The following is a 27,421-nucleotide window of genomic DNA, read 5'->3' on the forward strand; positions in this document are numbered from 1 at the left end:
TTGGCCCTTGATGGGTGATTACAGGGGTAGCACTAGATGATAGGCATGTGAGGTCAATTGATTGACATTTAGCTGCTATATGACCCCTTGTCTATTGTGCATGCAGTTACCCAGAGATCAGTCTGTTTTAATTAATTAATGAACTTCCGGGCATATGTATGCTATTACAAAGATGGTATAATGAGACTAAAGAAGTTCAGTATATGTACTAACTGCACAAGCGCTTGTGGTTGGACTAAACAGGCAGTTATTTTTGTGGTTTTTACTTGTCTGTATTCTAGGATGTAATGGTAATTTATAACTGTAAAATGGGTGTTTCAGGGAGATCCTAAGGGTGGTCTCTGGATTGGGTCTTCATTCTGCCATCGCTCATGTCTCTCTGCCTAACATTTCCCTCCTCAAGTATTAGGAGACCTAAATAATTGGGGTTTTGAGGTGATGACCGCTCTAGCTACTTCAGGCTGAGAAGGGGTGAAGGTAGAGGATTGGGTCCCTATACTTGCTCTCTGTCCACTGGGGATGAAGGTTGTCAATAATCGTCTAAGGTTCTCAGTATGTTATAGGATTCGTTGACTATTCAGATTGGGTGATATCGTCTTTGGAAGGCCATCTGGAGATGAATTGCCTGGATTCTAGAAGATACAAATTGGACAAGGTGGTTTAGAAGGAGTGGTCCCAGGAGGAGGAGAATAAAAAGTAACATTAGAAGAATGACGAGCAGTAGAAGAAGGGATTGTAACCACCATTGTCATTTGTTGGCAAGAGTGCCAACACCAATGTGTTCTATCTTTTCCATGGATCTGAGGATGTTTTAGGATAGATGTAGACACTTGGCCTGACCAGCTGACATAGAAACAGCATTCCTCTTTGAGATAAACACGTTCCCCTTGTCCAGCTGTCAGAAGATCTAAGGCCCTCCTCTTACCATCAGCCATAAAGCTACTCCTGTCTCTGAAGCAGATGTTATCGAGACTTTCTAGAGGTTGATCAGTTAAGTCAGCCCTGGGGCTGGAGGAGAGGAAAGAGTTTCTTAACAGGAATGGAAAGGAGTATCCTCATCAGGAGATGGCAATAAGGTTGCCGGGTTCAAGCTTCCACAGGTAGATATAGTTAAACCAGGATTTTCTAAAAGTAAGGCCTAGTGTTTGAAAGGGCTACTGTCAGATAACCAAAGGTGGCTCTTACCTTGTTATAAACTTGAGACTTGATGGTTTCTATAAACTTGGTTGGGAGCCCCTGGAGTGAATTTAAATTTGTCTTTTCAAGAAGAAGAGAAAGAGTTCCCAGAATTCTTAGATGATGAGATCGAATTGCTTCAATAGTAACCTGTAGGTTGATATGTGGGCCCTAACAATTGGGTGAGGACTCCTATAGCAATGCTGTTCCTTTCATGCATATATAGTTGGTATGGCTTGGATGGGTTAGAGAATCCTAGGGCAGGAGCTATAATGAGTAAATCTTTAAGTTTCTAAATAGCCACCTGCTGTGATCACCCGCATGGAACAAAGTCTGAGTCATTCTTAACCTTTAAGCTGCCATATACGGATTGGACCATTAGCCCATAGTTGGGAATCCATAGCCTACAGTACCCAGTGAGTCCCCAAAATGCTCTTAGCTGTTTTTGAGTGGTCAGGTTCGGTAATTGTATAATTCCTTGAATTCTGGGTGTGGGGGGTCAGTATGACCTCCACACAGGAGAGTTTCTGCTGGACTACTTGGGCCTTGGATTAAGAAGCCTTATAGCCTCTGGTGGCTAAGAAATTTCAAGTCTGAATGGCATATTCTACAGCGTTGTCACAAGTAGAACAGAGAAGATCTTCCACATACTGTAAAATGGATCCCTCCGTAAGTTGTGAGTATTGTAAATCTTGAGCTAAGGCTTAGTCAAAGAAGTGGGTGCTGTCCTGAATCCCTGGGGAAGTATTGTCCAGGTCAGTTGCTGGTGGATCCCATTGGGGGAGTCCCATTCAAAAGCAAAAAGAAATTGGACTGTAATCTGAGAGGGATGAAAAAGAATGGATCTTTTAGTCTAGAGTAGTGAACCAATTAGTCACCAGGGGTATGGATCCCAGGAGGATATAAGGGTTGGGGACTACTGCCTAGTTAATTATTCGTAAGTCTTGTTATAAAACGGTAGGTCTGAGAGAGGATTTGAGTAAAGTAAATGCAGAAGTCACGAGAGCGCCCGCAATTCAGGCAGAAAATAAGGAAACACCGTTAAAGCAAGCAAAACTCCCTGAAGACGCACACACTACAAGCTTCGCAGACTCTCCCTATCTCCCTATCTCTGTCCGAGGAAAAGCATGGTGAACGCGGCCACCTTCCAGGTCCCGGAGGTTCGGGGCGGAGGGGCAACTGGAAGTGGCGTGGGTAGGGGCCGCCCTTCAGGGTGCCACCCACCTTCTGTTGAGTCCGGAGGGTGTCTTTTGCGCCCAGCGGCGCCCTGGGCTCGCCCAGCCGGTGCCGCAGGGAGAGGCCGGGTGGGCAGGGTGGCGCCCCGCCCCGGAGAGGCGGGCCGGCAGGGCGTATTTGAGGCACCGAGCCGCCGCCCCATCAGGAGCAGCGAGATCTCGCCAGGAGCCAGCCACACCCGGAGCGAGCGAGCGAGTGTCGAGGCGTGGGGTGAGTGGTGCTGGGACCCGGGGACCGGGCACGGAGACCCGACCTGCTGGCAGCTCGGGCCGGGCAGGGGCCAGGGCGCCGGGGCGGTGCTCGGTGCGCGGCCCCATTCGGAGGGCTCGGGCGGGCCTGAGCAGGGGCTTGACTTTCCCCGGGCCGGGGCGATGGGACGGACAACTGGGCAGGGGTCCATAGTCTTTGACCCTTCGAGAGAGGCACCTCAGGTAAAGTTAGCAACGTCCCACAGAGCCTTCACACACACTTCCTGGGGGAGGATGGGTGTGTCCGCGGACACCGGGCGTGGGCACGGGGCACCCCTGTGGCGTCTAGGAGGCTGAGCCACGCGTCCCGCCCTCCCGCCACTGGGCCGCCTCGGAATCGGTCGAATCCTCCTGCAAGAGAGTGGTGGAGGTGCGCGCTCAAGCTTGGTGTTAGAAACCAGGTACCCTAACCAAGCACACGGGGTGTACCGCCCAGGGACTCTAGGAAGGCGCCTTGGACTCATGACTTGGCTGTCCGGCCACTTGACCTTGCTGTGGGGCGCGAATGAATTCGTCTACCAGGCCGAGGAGCGTCCGAGGCTGCGGCTTCTCTCTGGGTGCTGATCCAACAGAAAAGGGTGCTGCCCCAAGGCCTGGTGGACACGTGCCTGGCTTGGCAAAGACCTCAAACCCTAAACTTCTGTGAATCAGTGACTCATCCCTGATCAGACTGGCTCATTTGGTCGTCGACGATCTCAGATCTGTACTGAGGATGTGTGGGATGTGGCATAATGTTGGCCTATGAGTGCAGAGCCCGTGTGTGTGTGTGTGTGTGTGTGTGTGTGTGTGTGTGTGTGTGTGTGTGTGAGAGAGAGAGAGAGAGAGAGAGAGAGAGAGAGAGAGAGTGTGTGTGTGTGTGTGTGTAAAACACGTTTGAGGATTTATTCTGAATTATCAGTTGTGCAAATAAAAACACTAAAGTGCATGCACTGGGAGGAGTAGGAGCTCCATTCCAGGGAGTCAGGGACACTTAGATAGGTTGGGCTGTTACTTAGGTTTTAGGCCAGCCCCTTAAAGTTAGTGATGCCTGTTCTAGATATTGTGGAATACTTGTAAAGCGACTCCTGGGAGTTGGGTTGCTGGACAATGAGGACAGTTGGCCCTTAGTGGCCCAGTCTGTTTTCTAGGATTCCGGTAACGGAATGGAAGACAAGCTCAGTTAATTCTGAAGAAAATGACAGCAATAAAAACTGACCACTTGGGCACAAGGCATGAGAAAAAAATTTTCACCAACTTCCAGAATTCTGAGTCATTTGCCTCAAGTTTATAATGTTTATCTTTCATACTAGGAAATTATTTCCCTAAAAGTTAAAATTAATAATAAAAATTAATTTGTCCACAGTGGTCTCCTTTTTAGACATTGACATTGACTTTGAATCCCTAGATTTTCTCATTTCTTTGATCTTTATCCTTGATCTTTGGTGATGCTCCCTAAATTCATGTTGGGGTGTTACACTTAGAATCAGCACTACTCCATATTTTGGGGATACTTTGATGATGGTCCTTGAGTGTACTTGAGACTCATACTAACTGATCTAAAACAGGCTCTCTTTCCTGTGATGGTTTGGGTCACAGACTCCTGCTGAGGATAGTTAGGTAACATTTTATCTGGTGCCTGAACTAGTTCTCATTAAATTCTGAGTGGTAAACCTAACAGGGTAGTAGTGCTTGCTGTACGCTTACAATTTGCTGCTAAGTATCATATGTTATCTCTTGACTGATGTTCAGCTTTTCCATAGATGTGGAAAAAAATCAGTAACTGAGAGGCACAAAGTAACTTTACCTTTCTTGATGCTGAGAAACTGATGAGAAAGAAATACTAGTAAAGGACCAGTTTCCTTTATTCCAACTCAGCATCGTTGAATTTGACTTTGGAAAGTGGACTTTCTCCCAGTCCTGCTCCAGGCTTAAGCAGGGGCAGGAAGTAGACTAACTCACCTGTGTTCTTTGGGGAGAAGTGTGGGCATTGCCTTGGGGTTCTGAGGAAATACATTCACGATCTGTTTCCCTTACGGCTTTGTGTAAAGATTGGAGGCCCTTTGTAAGCATAAATTGCACAAATGCTCCTGGGAACCTGGGCAACTGTATTAATTGCTAGGTGGGCCTGGAATAGCATAATAGAATAGATAACCACTATTCATTAATGGGAAAGCTACAATTAGCACAAGCTTAAAATGATCAGCCAGAAAGGAAGGAAGGAAAGAAGGAAGGAAGGAAGGAAGGAAGGAAGGAAGGAAGGAAGGAAGGAAGGAAGGAAGGAAAGAAGGAAATGGTCAGCCTTCAGACTCATGTTTAAGTTTCTTATTCCAAAGCAAACTCAACTACTTCCTGTAGGTTTTTCCAAATGTGAAGACCCAGGTAGTATTTCCTTTATTTTTGTTTGTTTGTTTTTTGTCTCTGATATAGTGCTTCTTTTCTGGCTCTTCAAAATTCTCTAATTCTGGGAATGCCAGAAAGGAGTTCATATATCTGTAGCATTTACAGAATGGGAAGACTCATCTAAAATAATAAAGAACTTTTCCAGGCAAGTAAGGAATATATTTATCCAAGTAGATGTTTTTTGTTGTTGTCTTTATTTAGTTTTTAAGTTCTAAGGTTACTAACCTTGATTTCAAAAGAGCGTTGGTTCTAACTCTTTTCGAAAAAGAGATCCAGTTTTGGGGAAGTACACTTTATTGGTTTAAATGTGGTTATAATTAGCAAAATGACTGTGCAAAATGGCATCCTCGTGTTCAATATCACTGCACACTGGATGAGTCACCCAGCTAGTTTTCTGACAAAAACATGATCTCTCTTGAAAGTTGTTTACAATTTTAGCATGTTATATAGTTCTGAAAGAATCAGATAAAACATATCTCAATAAAGGAATTAACACTTTTGAAAGACTATACTTTAAAATTTCAAAGTGTGAGGTTTTATATTAGTGTAAAATGAGCCCGAATTAGAAGTCAGGATGCTTGGACCCCGTTCCTTGGCCTGCAAATAACAAAATGACTTTGGGCCATCACGTTAGCTCTATAAGCCCCGGTTTCTTCACCTCTGAAGTGGGAATATTAACTTTCTGCTGTCAGTATTGTAAGATTATTATCAGAATCAGAATAGGTAAGGAATGTGAAAGTGCTTTGTAAACTGAAAAGCACCACGAATGCAGGGCGTAATTATTCTAATTGGCTTGTATAATGTGTCACAACACAATCCAAACTGTCATCCAAAGAATTATGTGAAACACAGTGGAAATAAAGTAAAATCTGCCTTGTTTCTCAAATATTTTTGGTTGGGTTGGAAAATAAATTGAATATGCTTCAGCAGAGACTTTGAGAAGAATAAATGTCAAATTTTGGAAATGTGCTCTTTTTGTGAGTTTCCAATTGGAATCAGCCGTTAAACACATCTTAGTTTGATTGGAGTTATGTCAACAGATTTAGCTAGTTTTAACAATCGAAACTATGTATTTTTTTATTGACCTGTGTATGTACATATATGTAGGAATACACATGCTAATTAGCCTAGACCAGTGGTTCTCAACCAGGCATATTTTGCCCTTTCCCCTACTTCCCCTAGGGATATTTGGAAATGTCTGAAGACATTTCCCGTTGTCACAACTGGTTGGGGGAAGAGAGGGTGTGCTACTGACATCCTGTGTATGGAAGCTAGGAATGCTGCTAAACATTCTACAGTGCACAGGACAGCTGCCCCCACAACAAAGCGTCTGACCTGCAATGTCAGTGGTGCCGAGGCTGGGAATAAGCGCCTATACCACAGGGATATTCGAAAGAAGTCAGAATACCGATAAAGTTATTGATGGGTCTGTTGTACGTTGCCCCGGAATGGAAGACAAGTTTGTGTAACCAAAGGAACTAGGCTCTCTGCCCACCATCAAGTTCAAAATTGTTTTCTACTGGCATTCAAAATGAAAGAGGTTTTATTTTCTTGATTTACGAAATGTCCTTTCTTTTCTTTTTCTGTAACAGCTCTTTCACGTTCCTCCTGTGATAGCGTTTTGAGGAAGGTATCACAAGTGGAGAAGTATCCAACTCTTGCTTTAAAAGGTCAAATACTAATAGGAAACGCAGTGAACGTAAGCCCTGGGAAAGTCACTGTGACTACCCAGTAAAATTTCCAGCAGTTTCCCACCTTGGAAGATGATCGCAGTGATAACCTAATTGCTTCCAAATATCTTTGAGAATGCCCATGTTAAAAGTGTGCCAAAAATAAATTTTTCCTGTGTATGTAAATGAAGTACACATTAAGTTCTCAGAAGAGCTCTGATTTAATTTTTATTAGAAAATTTAATATTTTACATTTTTAGGACTTATCAAGTTGTCACCATTTACTGACTCTTTTGGGACAGTGCTTTTTCTTGAAATGATTCAGTTAATATCACAAGTGGGCAATTCAAGGAAAAGGAGATTCTGATTATTTAAAGTCCAGGTAATTCTGGCCACAGCACAGGTAACCCTGAGCTGAGAAAACTCGCCCAGGCCTCAGGAGTCTGAAGCAGTCCTCCTTTCACTTGCTGGAGTGTCTGCGGGAGGAGCAGGTATCAAACACCCTGAACAGCTGAGGACGTGGTACAAGTGGAGGAGCAGCAGAAAGCAGGGATGATGTCTCAAGGCCATCCCTTGGGGCGGCTTTAGGCAAGGCAAATCATCTTTGCTCTACCCAAAAGATTTTCTTTCACATTGCCAAACTTTTTTTTTTTTTTTTTTTGATTTTAACAATAGTTATACTGCCAAAGATTTCATTTGGAATAGCAAGTATCTTAAAAAAAGAAAAAAAAAAAGAAAGAAAAAAGGGCACTTTAGCGCCTTTCTTTCTTCTTCATTGCTTCACATTCCAATTTCACTCTCTTTCAAGACTTAGCTCAAACAACATCTCCCCTCTTAGAAGTAATTGTTCTCGTTGTGACTTCCCACCACACAAGTCTAGCTCAATGGTGTCCATCAGTTGGGGTCCCTGCTAGCCTGTGGACCCTGTAACCATACAGATGTTTGCCTATCCGCCTTCTTACCCAGACAGGAACCTACACGGTACCTGTGCAGAGCAGGCATAAATGTGTGCAAATGAAGGAATAATCGACTGGTAGCAACTATATTTGGAGGGCATTGTCTTTTAGATCTCAGTGAGAAGCAACCAATTCTGTTTTTCTCCTAACAATGAGAAGAAGGCATGGGCTGTTAGTGTGAACGGAGGGGGACGTAGGTGATATTAACAGGCAGAACCTTTCGTAAGAGGTGGTAGAAAAAGAGCACAGGAAGGAAAATGAAGAAGAACCAAAGGTAAACCAGGACTGTTTACATTTGTTACCTAATAAAGGGGCAGACCCTTTTCTTCATTGTTCTTCTCCCTTTTGCATTGTATATAGCCTGTTTGTCCCTGGATACAGAACACGTGCTAGTGTGATTAGAGTTTAAAGTTATGAGTTACATAGGGTTTGGTAATCTAGCTGGAGTGCATCCCCGCCCTTGGATGAGACATTTCTGTGGTTCCACACTATTGCTTAAGTGTATTTTGGAAATAGACTGGCTTGTGCTAGAACATCTGTAAATTGACTAGAATCACACAGTGAACTATTTGTAATGTGAAATTTAAATGGAAACCTGTGAAATCTTTTTGGATCAAATGATAACTTCTCTCTTTTGGTTTTTTTTCTCCTCTCAGGAAAATGGCAGACAGTTTTTCGGTAAGCGTTTTATGTTTTCTTTCATTCTAATTCCACATAGGTCGAGAGTTTAGTTTCTACCATCGGACTTTCTCCTCCAACGCTCCTACCACATGGCTTCCTGTGGCTTCACCTGACCAGTGAAGGCTTGTTAGCTGGAGCCTTGTTTTCTAGCAACAGATTTGGAAAGAAAGCCAGGCAGAGCGAGGCCTGGGACATGCTAAGGGTAACTCATTGACCGAAAGGCCTAGGACAGAAATGGTAGATGCCATGGGCCAGGAGCTGAGCAATAAGCTGAGAAAAGTGCAGTGCAGTTTGAGCATCCTGACTTTGTGATTGTTTTTCTTATGTCAATTAGAAAATTATGCACTTTTATATAGAGGATGGATAGCTTCCGACTTTAGCAAATTACAAAAAATGCAACCCTCCACAATCTGAGAAGATGAGAGAGATGTACCAATAAAGCATATATAATCCCAAAGTCTAATTTAAGTCTTTGGAACTCAAAACTATTTGATGGATGGGAAATTTTTTGTCGATATGTATTTCATACCTTCACCATATCCCTCCTACTTTTTAGATCACATATTCCTGTTTTCTTGAAAAATCTGTTTTTGTGAATGTTTTCATCCAAGAATTGTTTATATTTTTCTTTCCAGCTTAATGATGCCTTATCTGGGTCTGGGAACCCAAACCCTCAGGGGTGGCCTGGTCCATGGGGAAACCAGCCCGCTGGGGCAGGGGGCTACCCAGGGGCCGCCTACCCTGGTCAGGGCCCTCCTGGCTCCTGCCCGGGACAAGCCCCTCCTGGCGCGTACCCTGGACAGGCCCCGCCTGGAGCCTACCCCGGACAGGCCCCGCCTGGAGCCTACCCCGGACAGGCCCCGCCTGGCGCGTACCCTGGACAGGCTCCTGGCGCTTACCCTGCTTATCCTGGCCCCACGGCACCTGCTTACCCAGGCCCAACTGCACCAGGACCCTACCCAGGGCAACCAGGTGGGCCTGGGGCCTACCCTGGTGCCGGCCCCACTGGCGCCCCTGCTGGACCACTGGTAAGATGGAGTCAGTCATTTCATGTACTTGATTGTGGCCAGGACAAAGCTAATGAAGAACATGGCAGTTGTCTAGGGCAGTTATGCCATCATTTTGCAGTGCTCTGGTTAGGAGCCAGTTCTGGGTATTGCCCTGCAGAGGGCCTCAGGGAGATCTGAAGCTTTAAACTCACTGCTTACAGACACTTTTCAAGGACCAGCCATGGTGTAAGTTGGTGCAACAACAAAAAAATAGTTATATTGAGTTTAGTACATGTACTGTTAAGAGACGCTAATGCATCTTTTGAAGGTAAAGCAGCTTTAATATATATCAAGTTAAGATCATAGTAATGGGGAAAAGTTTGGTTATTATTATTAATAAATACTGAGTAAGTAACATGTGCCAGCAGTGTGCTTCTAAATGGATGATCTCATTTAACCCCATAACCACCCTATAAGATACTGTTATTAGCCCCACTTTACATATGAGGAAATGGGGCAATAGAATTATGTAACTTGCCCAGGATCATAGAAGATGTGGGGGAACAAAAGTAACATAGTTTTGAAAAAGTTTCTAAAAATAGTTTTGTGATCAAAGTATTGTATTTTCATTTATATTAAAACACATTTTAGTAAATAAATTCTAAGCGTAAAACCTTAGACACAGGTCCTTCCCTTCTACACTTTAGATGAGCCAATAAATGAACAGATATGAGGAAAAAGTTCAGTAATAGCCTGAGGTCAGACCCTTTCAGGACTGTGTAGAATAAGGTACAGGTAGCATCTGACCTGCTTTTAGGTCAGCTTAAAGTACAGAGAAAAACTTTTGAGGCAGGCATGGCATTGGGCAGGACTTAGACCACAGAAAGTCAGTCAGTCCACTGCAGACGGAGGGGGCCACGGAGGCTGTGGAAAGGAAGAGGCAGATGGGAGAGAGATTACAGAAGAACCTTGGGATCTACTGGTTAGGTCTTAGGAGTCAGAGATGACTCTGACTTTCCAAGACAACTAGAGCACCAGCCAAGAGTCAGCCCTAACCAGGAACTCAGGAAGGAGAGTGATGGGGACAGGAGAGACAATTCCAGTTAATACCTGTTGGATTTGCAGTACCAGTAGCAAATTCAGAAGAAGGAAGTATGGAACTAGTACAGATTAGGGCTAGAGATAAAAGACTTGGATGATAGATGGTAGATGAACTCAGGGGGAAAATTGTGAAGGGAAAAGAGAAGAGGCCAGAGATAGAGCTTTGGGAATACTTACGGCACCTTGAACGTAGATGGCCAATAAATATTTGTGGAATGAACCAGGTAATGAATTAACTGGAAGGTCTTCATTCCCCAATATTGAGTATCTGCCATTTATAAAGTACTCTGCTGGTGCTGTGAGTAGAATGTATGAGAGAACCCAGAAGTTCCAGAATGTGATATGATGAAGTTATTATATTATGTGACAAGGGTCTTAAGAGTGGCACAAAAATGTTAATGTTGATTGCAAGGTCTAGTTTAAGCCCTTTCAAAATACGGTCTTAAGTGAATGAGCTGTAGACTGGGATGACCCTAATAATATGAGCTACTGTGCTCCCAAAAGGACTATGTTATTCCCTTGGCACCTATTAACCGATAGCTTTATTCTAGATTATAAATTATGCATGTAGGGAGCTTTATTTCTTCAGACTCTGGGCAAGGTGGCCCAAGAGTCTGCAGAGATGGCTTAAGTTAGAGTTATGTGTTATTCACACATATTAATAGTGATTGAACTTTAGCAATGTCTTTTTCTTTCTTTTCCCAAGATCTTTACTGATACACATTATTTTCTCATCCCCAGGCTGTGCCTTATGACCTGGCTTTCCCTGGTGGAGTGATGCCTCGCATGCTGATAACAATTCTTGGCACAGTAAAGCCCAATGCAAACAAGTAAAGAACAAAATTTTAAAGTCTAATATATTTGTTAATTGGTTTTTGAATAAATGCTGATCTATTCTGGAACCTAATAGGATTTTAAAAACTACACATTTAGAATCTTAGCTATACCATAGTATGGGATGGGATATCCCAGAAATCAATACGTTCCCACCAAGGGAACAAAGTTTCCCTCGCCAAATCTTCTTGTTCTCTCAGAACATGAATAAAACAGAGTTCTACTTTGTGAGGACAAAGAGGAAGAGCAGCAAAACCCATGCTGTTGGTTCTTCCTGACAGTGAAAAAAGCCTTAGAATTAAAGGCGAGTAGTCTTTGTAGAGTCCTTCTCCACAAGTCCTATCACACAGAACCATGCTGGTATCTTTGCCTTATTTAGGATTATTGCACTAGAAACTTCAGCTCCAATTATACTAGAGATGTAGATCGAGGCTATGGCAGATCAAAACTAATTTTGGCTGAAATGGTTAAAGTGGTAGTAAGCTGAAAAATTTGTTGCTTTGTCCTGCAAATTTTATGAGGAATTACAAGAAAAAAAGAGTGCGTAAGGTGGTAGACATCACATTATTTTTCTTCCTTTTTAATGCAGAGGAAATACAGCCAATGGCTATTTAGGCAAATATAATTTCTATTGCCATTGACTATGTTGGTCCTTTCCCTGTGAATTTAATCACTGGAAGATACATTTGTGGTTATACCTGTTACTGGTTGAATCTTAATATCCAGGGAATTGTTATGAGTCTAGAGTGCAGATCTTGCTTTAAAACAAGAGCAGCAGCTGATTCTGATGTTAGTGCTCTAGGGAGCACACATTGAGAACTGAGGTAGGGGGTTAGTACTTTGACACTCAGAGGACTCGTGTTTGCATTAACATCCAAGGAGATGGAACAGGGTCAGAAAATTAACCCAGTACTTTCATTAATTCTACTTCACATCATAGAAAGTTGAACACATTTATTGTCATGATTTTACAATTTAGCAACAGGATCCTGATCATTAGCTGTGTAATCTCATTCTTTCAGTTTTAGGAGGACTAGGTTTCGATTTAGGAGGAAGCCAGGAATTTGATACCTCTTATTTATGTGACTGGCTTGTCTTCAATAGGTATTAAAAGCAACTTGGCAGGGCAGGAAGGAGGTAACCATTATTATCTGCAATGTAATGCATAAAGTCCCTCAAACCTTAAACCTCTATAAGGTATCCTTGAAGAGTTTTTGTGAGTAGAGGGAGTAAAGAGGGAATTATATCTGAATAAAATGATGTAACCAAAGACAACGAGGCAAAAAAGTTTAACGGATTGTCTTGCTTAATTTTAGATAGTATGGTAGTACATCGAATACTTGGCCTAGTATACTTTCCAGTTCAAATCCATTTTCTGCTTTGTTTTGTTTAGAAAATTTTCCTGTATTTTATAAAATGATATGCTCTTTAGAAAATTACATGTTCCTCACTTGCTACAAATAGGCAATTTGAATCATTTTTCTAACTCTGGTCTTTGGTTTAAACAGAATCACTCTTGATTTCAAGAGAGGGAATGATGTTGCCTTCCACTTTAACCCACGCTTCAATGAGAACAACAGGAGAGTCATTGTTTGCAATACAAAGACGAATAATACCTGGGGACCAGAAGAAAGACAGATGGTTTTCCCATTTGAAAGTGGCAAACCATTCAAAGTAAGTTATTGCTCTTAATATGTATTGATAATGCATATTGCTCATGGGGAATCGCTCTAAAACCATGATGCACTTGAAATGGATTTTTATCGGCTACCCTGGGACATCCAAGCCAGTACATCTCCCCATCCAAGGGGACCAGGCTCAGCAGACTGGAACATGGCCGGGAGTGGCACACTCCCCAACTCCACTCAGGCCCCTCACCATCGTTGCTGTTATCACCCGAGTTTAAGCTTTTCTAGAGATGAGGAAAACAACATATTTTATTTAAAAAAAAAAAAAAAAAAAGGCTATTTTTTAACTTTATGGTACAGTTGGACTGAGACTTAGTTCCTTAAAACAACATAATTGGCATGGCAATTGAAACTAAATTTTTTTAATTCTAAATTTAATACATGCTTATTTTATAAAAAAAAATGTGTAGATTTTTAAATTAACTAAAAAGTCCTCTGTCCTTTGCCCCTTCCCTATCCTCACAAAGTCTGCGACTTGGTGAATACCTTTCCAGTATTTTCTATGACATAAGCATACTTTGTCCTTTTAAGCACTGCTTCAACAAGCATTAGGTTCAGTGCTGGGTTAGAATTGACTGTAGAGTGGGCAAAAAACCCAGCTGGACTTTCAGCTACTCAAGGGCAGAGACTAACAGGAACCATATTCTACATATGGTACACATCTTTCAGAGTCAGAACAATGTTACCTAATGTTATTTCATTGTTTAGGTATGTGATAATTCAACCGGTACCCTATGGATGAAATTTTTGAGTACTGAAAGATTTCAAACAAATGAAATCTGGAAAGGTTTATTACTATACTATATTATACTATAATAACTATCCTTTTAAATCTTGGCTTCATAGAATTTTAAAGAATGTGCATGCTTAACATTTAGACATTGCCAAAGTGCTCCTTCCAAAAGGATGTGAGGATCAACAACACATCCACTAACTACTGGAAGAGTCCGTTTCCCCTGCTCTTGCCAAAACTGGTTATTACCCATCTTCGTAATACTTGCCACTTTATTAGGGGATTCCTATTTCAGTGTTTATTTTTATTTTTGCTTTTAGGTGCTTTAGGCCATACAAAAACTTTAAGTTTTTATGTAGACACTTTATTAATCCTTTCCTTTATGGCTTCAACTACATATCCTTTTAACAATTTTATCATTTTGTCTTTGTTTAAATCTTTCAATAATCTGGAGTTTACTTTTGCTGTAAAGTTGCCTTTTCTGGGCTTTAATCAGTTCCACAAATGATCATAAAGATGAAATGTTGGACATCCTGAGCTTAGGCAAAACTGGTTTTGAAATTAATGGGCATTCCTAACAGTTTTGTATATGTGCCATTTCAGATACAAGTACTGGTTGAACCTGACCACTTCAAAGTTGCAGTCAATGATGCTCACTTGTTGCAGTACAATCATCGGATGAAAAATCTCAAGGAAATCAGTGCAGTGGGAATTGCTGGTGACATCATTCTCACCAGTGCTTCGCATGTAATGATATAATCTCAAAAGGGCAGATATTTTTTAAAAGAAAAAAAAATGAAATTGAATGTAAACCTTATACTTTTCAATTTCATGTTCACTATGAGTGAAAAATTTTATCTTTATTCATCAATGTCCTTCTTGTAAATCATTCATATAATAAATATTCTAAGAGTTACCTGTTTACATGTAATTTAATTGGGGCAGTTTATTCTTGATAATGCACAGTGAACTCAATGGAAAAAGAAATATGTAGCACTATTAATACTGGATTAGTCTCCCAAAATTGTATATGCTTCCTAAATTATTTTTTAAGATAGCAGATAGGAGTAAGTACTACCACCAAATTAACTTTTCTCTTCCTGAGCTTCATATCAATCAGGAGATGCTACAAAGAAATCATTCTCCTGTTTTCTTAAGGACATGAGAAAAAGCAGAAAGCATTTACATATAAATGAACTATGACTGATAGGCAATTGCTATTAGCATTCTGGTATATTTCTTTTGATTTCTCTTAAATCCTATTTTCTCTAAACTATACTTCGCTGCTTTCAAATCGGTTTTGGATACTAATATGAGACCACTTCCCCATAGGTTTTCTTGGTTTTTATGAAACCTCGATTTAGAGAGGGAAAAAGTTGTTTATTAGATATATAATCAGCTTAAAAAATTTAAAGCTCCCATTGTCGACATTCTTAACCATGTCTTTCTGCCCTTCCCATCATCAGTAAAACCAAAGAATAAAATCTCAAAACCAGGATGTAGTTATACAACTTCATTCTAGAAAAGACCAAAATAGTTTCTATAATACGGTCTTCTCAAATACTGTAATTGTCAGAAGTTGGGTTCCTCAGGAAGCAAAGAAATTAGAATACAAGAAGTCGAGGGAATACTCTTGCAAACAACAGCCATAGGAACAAGAAGGAACATGACTGGAAGGAGGGAGTTCAGCATTGATGGCTTAGCCCATGATACACGGGTTCTAAAGCTGAGATGATCCTTGAGAGTAGGCAAGAGGGGGATAGATCCTTATACCTACATTTCAGTCAGTGAATACAGGCCACCTGGGAGACAGGGCATGAATTTGGGTGAAGTGGCTCTCTTCACCTGAGGGGGTTCTCATATGGCGTGAGCTGAGGGCTACCTGCGCGCTTCCAGCAACTGATGGAGTACATCCTTCATTCCTCTAGAGGGATTTGAGCGACACATCACAGCATACTTCTAAAACTGTAAATTCCCCACCTAACATTCTGCTCTTGGTTGTTCTACACCTATGATTGAAGGAAAGAACATAAGCTTTGGAAAAAAAGAGAGAACTTGGTTTATATAAAATTACATAAACTCTCTGAGCCTTGGTTTCTTTGTCTATAAAATGGGTGGGGTATGATAATCATTTGTAGGGTTACTGTGATCACTGAATAAACTTTCTTTGCAAAGGGGCTATCATATGTAGGTCCTCAATATATGGAAATTCCCTTTCAATTTTGGAAAGCCTCTTGTTTTATCCAAGGAGCTTTTCTTCATTTCATCTTTAAAGATTTTCATAATTCCTCATAATTCTGTAGTCTAATAGTCTAAGAACAGACTATCTAGTTGTAGGGGACATTGATGGCTGCCTACCCACAATCCATTCCGTGTGTCATAATAATTGTGGTTTTATTCAGGTATAATCCCAGATTCAGTAGGGAATCATTAGTTTAAGCCAACCCCCTGCCGTTATTGATCTGCAGATGGAGATGTGGCATTAGTTGGCCTAACCAGACCACAGAGAAGGACATAGCTCTGATTACCATCAGCGGTCATATTATGATCCCCAAAGGACCTAGCCTTAGAGGAGTCCCAACATCAAGGATGACAGGAATAAACTATGACAGAATGTTGGACCTTGATGCCATCATTGAACTGTTGATTATAAAGTACCCGGAATCACTTTGATGACTTGTGAAACTAATTCTTACTGCTAAGCCAGTTTGAGTTCATTTTACAATTATATAGCAGCTTAAACTTAGGGAAGTTATCTATAAAGTTCCTACTTCTTGGTCAACTCATTTGTAGAAATAATTGTACCTGGGTCTGATTAAAAGCTTCAGCTACTCTGAAAGTCCTTGGTGTCTTCTAAAAGCTCTATAGGTAAGAGTTTCATAAAAGTATTTCGAACACACTAAATGATTGATGGAATTTTCTTCAAAGGAAGAAGGCATTTCCTTCAGAGGCTGTCAGTTATATCAAGGGGAAAATGAAAAAGTCAAGAATTTAATGAGCACTTACAATAATTTGACGATTTGAAACTATAGCACATAAAATGACATCAGGAGCCGGAAAGCTCAGCTAAAGAAACTCAGTACATTCAGGAAAATGCAATATGCAAAGCTGTTCAACAAATTTAAAAGTTCAAACTTAAAGTATAAAAGGATACAAATATTTCTATCAAAATCTAGTGTTATATTTCGATTAAGCTGAAGTGTTCATTAGCTCTGAATACATATTCTTAGCTTTAAGCTTATAACACTTTAAATAAGAGAGTCAAGGCATAGTACATTTTTTATTCTGCATGGTTAATGTACAAAATATCCCCACTTCCCTTGAGAAATAGTATTATATCTAAAACACATTTCAATGAATACTGAACATTAAAACATTACATGGCACTATATAAATGAACAGAAGTGAACAAAAATACATACTCTTCAACTTTTCGAAAATCTGAGAATATACCACAGCATTGATAATTTGTATGAAAATGTTTGGAATTATTTTTAAATTAAAAATTCTTCAGGTTGTTCTCCACTGAGGGGCCTTAGAGGTGAAAAGGTAATCAGGTTACCACCAAAGGAAATGTGTCTGGCATGTTCTCCGAGTCTCCTCTCCACGTGAGTAAACGGATTACTGCAGGTTAGGCCTGGCTAGAGAGTCAATTCAGAGAAGTCACTTAAGGAACCATCAAGAATTTTACCAATTAAGTCTTCAACATTGTAAATTAATAGTAAATTAATAAGATAACATTTTTCTACATAACAAATAACATGATTGCTCCACTTTCCAGCAGATCTAATTTCAAATATATAGCATTTTTAAATTGAAAAGGTATATTAGGACTACATGCCTAAAAACGATTAGTACCACGTAAATGGACTTGAGCGGCATTTGCAGGATGAATAAAATCGAGGCCACATATGCAGATTTCACAAACCCACCCTAATCCTCATATATAATAGCACTTAATAGGCCTTTCACTAAAATGTGATCCTGCTGGGATCCTTTTTATTGTTCTTCTTCAAGCCCTACTTCAGGTTCAAATGATGCCAGCATAAGTAATATTTTGGTCTAAAATAGGTGAACCTATTAAAAATATATATATATATATAAAAAATTCTAATATTTATGGAAGAGTTCATAAAGAGACTAAATTATAAAGTACAAAAGTTTATCAGCAAGATACTATATAACTGTGAAACACTTTTAATCATATTACTAATATATTAAAAACATTATGATTCATTAATTTCCAAATTTAGTTATAAATATCCTATATTATCAGAACCATTCATTCAGAGTTTAGATCTGAGAACAGGATTAAATCAGGTGTATATAAATTGGCCTTATACTAAAGTCCATACTAAAGTCCCTGGCTGTGCAGGTCTCAGTCTATGATTAAAGAAGGCTAAGATCAAGAAAGAACAGAGTGTGGGTCACAATAACCCACTTCATTCTTCTCTGGAGACAAAGAGAGCCCAGAAGCCTGAATGCAAAGAAACTATCTCTGAAAGGTAACGAAAGTCACGATATACAGAGGTCCTGAAGGAATTAGTGGCTTAAGGAAGTCAGGCATTTGCCAGTCTTCATGAGGTTAACAATGGTTGTTTGATCCTACACTTGCCTTAATAAATTTATTTTCTGAGATCAAAGATTAGCAAAACCAAGGCCATTCCCTGACCAGTTTTGAGATTTTTCTTGTCTTGAGTGAGGCCTGTGTTGCTAATGAATGCCCCTCTTAGAACCACTTTTGCTGCATCCCACAGACTTTGGTATGTCATATTTCTGTTTTCATAAATCTCTAGGTATTTTTTCAATTCTATTTTGATTTCTTTGATGACCCAGTTTGTTCAGTAACATGTTGTTTAATCTTCATGTTTTCTGTGGTTTTTCTAGTTTTATTCTTGTGATTTTAAATTTCATATCACTGTGGTTGGAAAAGATGCTTGATTTGATTTCAATCTTGAATTTACTGAGATTTGGAAACATGTGGTCAAACCTGGCGAATGGTCCATGCAAACTTGAGATATCTATTAAGTTCACCTGGTCTAATACATCACTTAAGTCTGATATTTCCTTACTGATTTTTCTGTCTGGATGATCTATCCATTGCTATAAATCTCCCATACTGTTTTGTATTGCTTTCATTTTCACCTTTTAAGTCTGTTAATATTAGCTTTATACATTTTGGTGCTCCTGTGCTGGGTTCATATATGTTTATAAATGTTATAGCTTCTTGCTAGATTAACCCCTTTATCATTTCATAGTACCCTTCTTTGTCTTTTATTACGATTTTTGTTTCAATGTCTATTTTTGTTGTTTTTGATAGGAGTATGGGTTCGCCAGTTTTCTTTGTTTCCAGCTGCATGGAATATCTTTTTCCATCCCTTCACATTCAGTCTTTGTGTGTCCTTATTTCTGAAGTCTCTTGTAGGCAGTAATATAGATGGGCCTTGTCTTTTTATCCACTCGGCCCCTCTGTATCTTTTGCTTGGTGAATTTAATCCATTTACATTTAAAGTAATTGTTGATAAGTATGTACTTATTGCCATTTTGTTAATTGTTTTCTGGCTGTTTTTATAGATCCTCTCTGTTCCTCTCTTCCCTTGTGGCTTAATGGCTTTCTTTAGTATTATGTTTATATTTCTTTCTCATTTTTTTTTGTGTGTGTGTTGACTCTAAGTTTTTTCTTTGTGATTACCAGCAGGTTCACATATAACATCCTAAGTATATAACAGTCTCTTTTAAGTAGATAGCAACTTAAATTTATACACATTCCAAAGCTTCACATTTTTGATCCTCTCACAGGTTTTATGCTTTTGATAACACATTTGACAACTTTTTATTTTATGATTCCCTTAACTAAATATAATAATTTTAGTTAATTTTACTAGTTTTGTCTTTTAACCTTCACACTTGGTTTTTAAGTGGTTGATCTACTACCTTTCCTATACATTTACATTTTCCAGTGAGATTTTTACTTTCATGTTTTTCTTTTATTAATTAGCACCTTTTCTTTTCAGCTTAAAGAAATCCCTTTAACATTTTTTGCAGGATCTTTTTAGCTGGAAAACTTAATCTCTTCTTCAATTCTGAATGACAACCCTGCTTAGTAGAAACTTATTGGTTGTAAATTATTTTCCTTGCAGTACTTCGAATATATCATGCCATACCCTTCTAGGTAATAACGTTTCTGCTTTATCTGTTTTCCTTGTGTGTAATAAGTTGTTCATCTCTTGCTGCTTTTAAGATTCTCGCTTTACCTTTAACTTTTGTCATTTTAATTATAATGTGTCTTGGTGTAGTTCTCTTTGCATTCATCTTATTTATTTGTCTTATTCTCTGGGCTTCCTGGACCTAAATGTCCTTTTCCTTTCTTCCCAGATTAGGGATATTGTCAGCCATTAATTCTTCAAATATTTTTTCTGGTTCTTTTTCTTCTTTTGGGACCCCTACGATGTGAATATCATTCTACCTGATGTTGTCCCAGAGGTCCATAACGTATCCTCACTTTTTAAAATTATTTTAACTTCAGTTATAACTTTTGTTTGGCATTTTTTAATATTTTCTACCACCCTGTTGAAATTCCCACTGAATTCATTGATTCTTCTCCTGAGTTTGGTGAGCATCTTTATGATGATTACTTTGAACTCTTTATCAGGTAGGTTGCTTAGCTCCATTTCATTGAGTTCCCTGACTCATTTTGGCAGTGGGCCCTTGAAAATCTCAAGGTAAGGCTTTACACTAGAGTTGTTGACCCTGGCTAAACATTAAAATCACCTGATGAAGGTCCTACTCCAGATCATTAAAAAAAAAAAAATCTGGGGGCAGGGCTAAAACCAGTGCTATCAACACTTAGTAGGCATTCATGCTACAGTGCCAGCACTCATGAGTATGAATCAGACAGCTCGGCCTACAGAAAAATGTACAGTTGATAAGGCAAATAGATTACTGAAATTATGTTTTAGGACTATATTCATATTATTCTCTTAATAAGATATTGAATATGTACATTGTATGCACTGTATGCCTATGTGCACCTGCGTCTCTATATAAAGTAACATGCACGAGATGAGAGCTTTTACGGGATGGTTTCACAGAAAGGCTAATATTTGAAATAGACTTAGAAGAAAGAGGTCACTGAAAGTAAAGGCTGGGGAGCTTCCAAATAAGTAATCTAAAAGGAAGAGAATGAAAATAACCAATGATGGGTAAGACAGACATTATCTCCCCAATTGTATGCTTCAGATGAGCAGAAGCCCTGCATTATATTTTTCTTATATCACTTAGAAATACCTAACATAATTCAAACCACATATTAGATATTCGAGTGTTCAATTTGTCATAACAAATTTGATAAATAAATCAGAGGGAAATAAATCTTCAGAGTTTACTACTAAAACACACTATATTTTAGAGTATATATATGTGAAATTTTGTTCCCATTTTGATAAAAATAATGGACTTCAGAGTAAACAAAACAATGACAAATTTTAAACTTTGCACACAAATTAAAAAGTAATATTCATTTTATATAAAAAAAAATCTAGACCAAAGAAACTTTTCAAATTAACTTGGAAAACTTACTGAATCAAGAAGATGGCATTCAGTAGTGAGGCTTTTATCAAATAATACTGAAAAACAAAAAAGAATTATTTTTAACTTTTTAAAGACAAAAATATAGCTCATCTTATGCTATACCATTTTTTTAAATGTGATTGAATTTAACAAAACCCTCATCTTAATTTCAGTATAAAAAAAGTTTTCTATAAACAAATCTCATGCTTGTAACAGTAAAGGTACCCAAAGGATGCTAGATGAAGAACACAGCTGGAGTACGTTAAATGTCTGGCTAAGGTAAAATTTATTTTGCCTTAGGCCCCAGCCAGAATAGCACCATAGAGTAACAGATGAAAATACGTGAAACTATCAGACATTATAACAAAACTGCAACAGTCATTTCTTATTGCAGAACAATCATAACAAAGTAGGTAGGAACAAGCATTAGGGAAGAAAAATAGGGCATTTTGAAGAAAGGTTTGAGGACATAATATTGAAAGGAGGAGGACCAAAAACACTTCAAGGAATTTTTTTAATTTTGAGTTTTCACAAATGATGCAGGATCCCAAGTAGTTAGTTCTCATGTAAAATGTTGCTTATATCCAGCACAGATCAGTATCTGTTGTTGATTTTTAATAAGTCTACCTCAAATGGTTTGGGGTGGAGAATGAGGTACTACGACATAAACTAATTCTCAGAAATATTTACTGTGACTGTCCAATTTTTCAACCTTTATTCTTAGAAACTGATACCAAGTTATTTAAGATAAACTAGACATTAGTCCCAGTCCATTATTTAACAAAGGCTTATGTAAATATATTTTTAAAATCTCACCTGATTGAGAAGTTTTAGTTTCTTCTTCCTGTGAGATATTATGTGAGGACATACTTTTTTCAGGGCTACCCATCAAAACATCCTGTGCTGTAATTGAAGAATTTAGTTCCATTCCCTCTACAACATCTGAAATTTCTTCCTTTTTGTTAGTATTAATATCATATGCCACTTCACCAGCATGTAGAGGCAAACTCGTTCCTTCGCTGGGTAAATAATACATTTCAAAGTTTATCTTATTTATGTCCTAGAAGTAAAAATGATTATTATGTTTAATTAGCAAACATTGGAACAAATAGAAAAAGTCTTGTTGCTATTACAAATAATAAATACAAAAGAATGACATTCTGAACACAGGCTAAAGAGCATTGTAAATCCTACTATCTTGCTTCTTAAACAATTAGTTCAGATAATATGATAGCAATAGTATGATTGAAGGAAAGTTTCTCAGCTTGAACCTGTACTCCGCCTCAGAAATTGGCAAACATTTTCTTTGAAGGGTCAGATAGTAAATATTTTAGGCTTTTTGAGCCATAGAGTCTCTGCCCCAACTAGTCAACTCTATTGCATTGTAAAAACAACCAAATATAATACATAAACAAAGAATGTGGCTGTTATAATAAAAGTTTAAAGAAATAATCTTGATGTGAGTTGAAGAATACAAAATGGCAGTATAGTGTCAAACAAGCTAAAGGCCTTTGAAACAAGAACTGTCATTTTATATGACCAATATAGATTGCCAGCGGAAATTCTGGGGACGTTCATGAAGTTACTGTACATAATGACAAAAATAGATAATATACTGGGCTATCTAGTACACTAGAATAGGACTTACAGGGTTTACTTCAATTAAATCTTGTAATCTAGGACAATGAACATCTTCTATTAAGCAGTTCCTGAAAAAAAAAACAAAAACAAAAAAACAGCATTGTACTCAGAAAATCAAACATATTGCTTTCTTTTGATGTGCATTTTGAGATTATCCTTTATGGGTCAAAGATGGAGCTTGGTCTAAGACCAGGTCTGATCTGAATAGATTAGTGTAAAACTATAGCTACTACAGGATATATTTGTTGGCCTTAGACAACAAATATATTCTTTCTCCAAAATCTCACAAGCCTGTTTCCAGGCTGGTCAGTTCACCAGCAATCTTTTGAACCTCCCCTAAATCCAGAGTTACATACTCGAGAATGGTTAGGAGACAGCTGACTTCTGGGGGGTGTTGAAGCAACAACTCCATTACTGTATACTAGAGCTGGCTATATTTACTTGTTAGTTACAGCACATATTCTAATCCTGAAGTTCTTAATTGGTATTTTATGTAAAATATCTGCCTCAACTTCTTGCAAGTCATGGTGTATGTGTGTGTGTGTGTGTGTGTGTGTGTGTGTGTGTGTACACACACACTCAATTTTTCTAGTTTTCAGCTTCACTCTGTCTTCATTGAACGAAGTTGTTCATTTGTAAGATGCTCTCTTTCAGGACTATTTTTGGGAATTAAGTAAAAAAAATTTTTAAAGACTACCTGTAATAGCACTTAAATACAACTATGGATCTTCTTAGTAAAAGATACTAAATACAAGATACTAAACTACAAGATATATAAAGTAAAATAACCTACATTTAAGAAATGACAATAAATCGGTATTTTATAATCCATGGATTTCTAGAATATTTAAAATATTTCAATCCCTATAAAGGCTAAAGATACTTTGGTTTACACGAAAAATTAAAAATTCTTATTCCATGAAGTATTTAAGAATAACTTTTGTTTCCCCGATTTCAACTTATAGGGTGTTCTTCATATTTTTGACAGCCTTGTTTTCTGCGATGACTGAGCATTCAATGTTGTCCCATCTCCAAAATGATAACAAATCTAACAGTCCCCTCTTGGCTCCAGACTACAATTTTATTTCCTACTTATTTTAAAGTAATATTTTTCTTATATTTCTGGCAGAGGCAGTACTGTGTAGTAGAAAGAATTTAAGCAGCATTCAGTTTCACTGATTATAAGCTGAATCTGGGTAGTTTGTAATTTTTCCAGTTTTCTCACTTGAAGAATGGGGATATAGTACCTCCCAGGGTTGCTACAAGGAGTAAATGAGGTGACACATGCTAAGAACCTAGAACCACAGCTAGCCCATAAAAATTATTCGGTATGCATAAGCTCCCCCTTCTCTACGCTCTGCCACCTGTCGAGACACCAATCTCAAGGTATCCTTCATCAAGGCAGGTAAAAAAGTGCCTGCCTCTCGATGACCTTGTAGAGCGGCATCGGCACTGCTGTTGGTAGATGATTTAACTGAGGTTAAGTGATTTAATTAACTTGTCCCTATATTTCAAATCTGGTATGTCATACAGCTGGTTTTGAGCTCAGATCTGTCAAACACCAAAGTTGCAGTATATTTAGCACTGAAGGACACTATATTGTTTCCTCTTAGTTCTGCAGAATTAACTATGGCTATCTAAATATGACTATTACCAATCTGAACTCTTAAGTCTCAGTTTCTTCATTTATAAAATAGAAGTATTGCCTATATGTTACAGGGTAATTGTGAAGTTAAGTAGAACTCAATGTCACCTATTAAACTCTTGATGACACATTAAAGAAATACCTGTTTTCAGGAATATTTGAAAGTGAAGTCTTCTTATCACCATGTTCACTTCCGGTACTCTGAGGAGTCTCTGGTGATGTAGTTTTTCTTAGAGGGCCCACCTCAGCCTTGATCTCAGACACAGCTTTGCTTACAGACTTAGGTGTTCTAAGCCTTTGGGAAAGATGTTCAGAAGAGACAGAAAGTCCTAGAAGACGGAGAAATCACCTCAATCCCAAAAAGTTCTTTCATTCACTTTTCATCGTAACTTGGAAAACAGTACAAATTCTTATTCCCCTACCAACTACCCTATTTCTACTGCAAAATGATGTTTGTTAAAGTCAAACACCCAGTTAGATAGTACTGAACACACACGTTAGACTCTGCTTCCTCTCAACATCCCACCACTATAAGCAGTAAGAGATAATCTTGAAAGGCAGAATGCTACAAGGACAAAGGAAACTAAAAAAGAGACAATAACCAGAAAATTTTGGAAGCTGTAATGTAGATAGGTGAGTGGAATCTTACTTGGTGAACTTGAGAAAATAAATCCTAACTAACCAGTGAGGGAAGATGAGAGTCAACCCAATTTATACCACAGCACTCCTCAAAAAAATAAATGGTCTCAAGTATCTCTGGAAGTGGAGATGAAAATGGAGCTAAAAATAAGAAGATTGGTTCAGTCACTTTAAAGAACAGTTAGAACCCAGGTTTTTTTCCTCATTCTGCACAGCTGGGCAAATGTAACCTTCCCCTTTCCACCACCAAAATCAGAAAACTTAGAGGCTTATTTCCCAATAAAGGTGAAACAGAGGGTGTCTGGTTTAGGTGATACCGGGTAAGATTGATAGATGGGTACTATATGGAAAACAAGCGGATTAAATGACTATTTGCAAATAAACTGTGGAGACACTCAGATTCCCCCACCCCAACATGGCTCCTGAAAGACTAACAGCCAGAATTAACCCTCCAGGCAACAGATTGAAAGAATGTTCTCTGGGGAATCTAGCCCATGAGAAAAGACAAACAGTGATATGCAAGTTCCCTGCCTAATGTTGCAGTTAAACCACCCCACAGTGAAGACCATACCCACTGCTGCATGCAGAGCCCTGCTCTTAACCATGAGCAGGCAAGGAAAGTCTTCAATGAGAGAGAGAGAAGCCAAAACCAAACAGATGAAACTACCTTGGAACAACAAATAGTGATTACGTAGGGGGAAGAAAACATAAAAACAATCATTACTGTCCTCAGAAAGATAAGACTGTGTAGTTATGAAACAAGTACAGACAGTAATAAAATATTTGGAGGATGAGAAAGGGCTCTCGGGAATTAAAAACGTGATAGCCAATATGCAGTTGAGGCAACTCGGAAAGTAGAAGAAAACAAGAATGAGGAAGAATGATAAAAATAGTCTATTTACCAAGAGAAAAATGTGTTTCTGGAAGAAAAATCAGAACCAAGAAGAGTAAACCAAAGAAATAATTCAAGAAAAAAACCCTATGCCTTGCTTAGAGAAGGCCGTAAACAACTGAAGAGTACAAGACTGTCAAGAATTACTAATCGCTATGTTGTACACCTGAAACTAATATTACATTGTAAGTCAACTAAAATTGAAAAAAAAAAAAGAATTAAAAGTAGTTGCTTGTAGGTAGTGACAAATGGGATGAGAAGAGCTTTTGCAGGGGACTTCTGCTTTGTAACAAGCCTCATATAAACTATGTGTTCTATAACTAAAACTCAATTTAAAAAAGATCAGATTTTGTCATAAACCTTAATCTCCCTATAGTCACGAGTGCAGACTTGGGTCCATGAAAGAACAGGCAGTGATGAGCTCAAAGCTGTGGAAACTGCTAGAATCCTTGAGAAGTAGCAAGGAGCCATGTTACCAGCGGCAAGGCAATTCCTGAGTATGCAGGGAATGCGGCTGCTTCAAGTAAAGGAAACAAAGCAAAACTGAACCGGGTGTGACACCTAAGCTGACAGAGAGGTTAAAATATACCTAAAATGATAAATTTACATTTTAATATAAATATAAGAGAGCAGCTCAAGTTTTTAGAAAACTTCCTAGTAGACACAGTAAAATAATACCGAGCCCTTCAGCTGATTAGTACTTGAAGAGGTTTTGGACCCTTGCCCCTGGAAAACAAATATCTAGCACTGAAGAGCACTGGTAGTGTCTACTGAGATATAAGGAACAGATTACTTCAACCGCAGCCTCATGTTCTATGGTTTATAGATAAATAAATTCAATCAAGATAAATAAATTCACTCTAATAAGGACAGTTGGTGAAAAATTGCTATTGAAAAATACAACTAGAGTTAGAATAGTTTCCTGAAATGTTAAAAACTGGTTTCAATGGATTATTTTGAAATCAGGAAATTAGTATATTGTGTTTCAAAAAGATCTGAGCAAAAGTTTTAATACAAATGGAAATAAAACCAACCCCTCTTCCATAAGTTTCATTTAAAAGCACAGCTAGAGAGGTACAGATAGTTTTATGACTAAATTTCCTTTGAATCTTAAGTTGTAATCCAATTTCTAACTAACCTGAAGAAAATAAAGAAAATCACCGAACTTCTCATGCTCCCATTATATCCCTTACCTCTTGGGACCCTGTGATCTACTTCACAGGATTATGAAGTTAAGTGGTAATAACAGATGTGAAATCACTTAGAAAATATAAATGCAATTTCAGAATATCTGTGGCACCTAAAGTAATCTTATCATACCCACTGAAATGCGATTTGCATGTG

General features: G+C 38.6%; 2 protein-coding genes across 3 annotated transcripts in view; one reads left to right on the forward strand and one right to left on the reverse strand.

Annotated features, from left to right (window-relative positions):
- The first annotated feature begins 2,493 nt into the window (after positions 1–2,493).
- LGALS3 (galectin 3) lies at positions 2,494–14,622 on the forward strand. The gene is made up of 6 exons (XM_016144890.2): positions 2,494–2,622; positions 8,322–8,343; positions 8,982–9,374; positions 11,178–11,266; positions 12,779–12,944; positions 14,295–14,622. Exons 2-6 carry the CDS (start codon positions 8,326–8,328, stop codon positions 14,448–14,450), a joined length of 822 nt encoding a protein of 273 aa, XP_016000376.2. The 5' UTR covers positions 2,494–2,622; positions 8,322–8,325; the 3' UTR covers positions 14,451–14,622.
- Positions 14,623–16,952: 2,330 nt separating this feature from the next.
- Positions 16,953–27,421, reverse strand: part of DLGAP5 (DLG associated protein 5) — a 36,684-nt gene continuing 26,215 nt past the window's right edge. For both annotated transcript variants that reach the window (XM_016144888.2, XM_016144889.2), the window contains 5 exons: positions 24,689–24,875; positions 22,909–22,969; positions 22,077–22,320; positions 21,270–21,316; positions 16,953–17,332 (listed from right to left, as the gene is read on the reverse strand). In XM_016144888.2, the coding sequence (XP_016000374.2) occupies positions 17,186–17,332; positions 21,270–21,316; positions 22,077–22,320; positions 22,909–22,969; positions 24,689–24,875 (686 nt within the window). In that variant the 3' untranslated portion in view covers positions 16,953–17,185. The remainder of the gene's footprint in view (positions 17,333–21,269; positions 21,317–22,076; positions 22,321–22,908; positions 22,970–24,688; positions 24,876–27,421) is intronic.

The sequence above is a fragment of the Rousettus aegyptiacus genome, unplaced genomic scaffold (genome assembly GCF_014176215.1).
Source record: "Rousettus aegyptiacus isolate mRouAeg1 unplaced genomic scaffold, mRouAeg1.p scaffold_m13_p_3, whole genome shotgun sequence".
NCBI classification, from domain to species: domain Eukaryota; kingdom Metazoa; phylum Chordata; class Mammalia; order Chiroptera; family Pteropodidae; genus Rousettus; species Rousettus aegyptiacus.

Excerpts from the sequence above, each read along its gene's own strand:
- LGALS3 (XM_016144890.2), top strand. Across the intron at positions 9,375-11,177 it reads GCGCCCCTGCTGGACCACTG|GCTGTGCCTTATGACCTGGC; the intron begins GTAAGATGGAGT and ends TCTCATCCCCAG. Across the intron at positions 12,945-14,294 it reads AAAGTGGCAAACCATTCAAA|ATACAAGTACTGGTTGAACC; the intron begins GTAAGTTATTGC and ends GTGCCATTTCAG.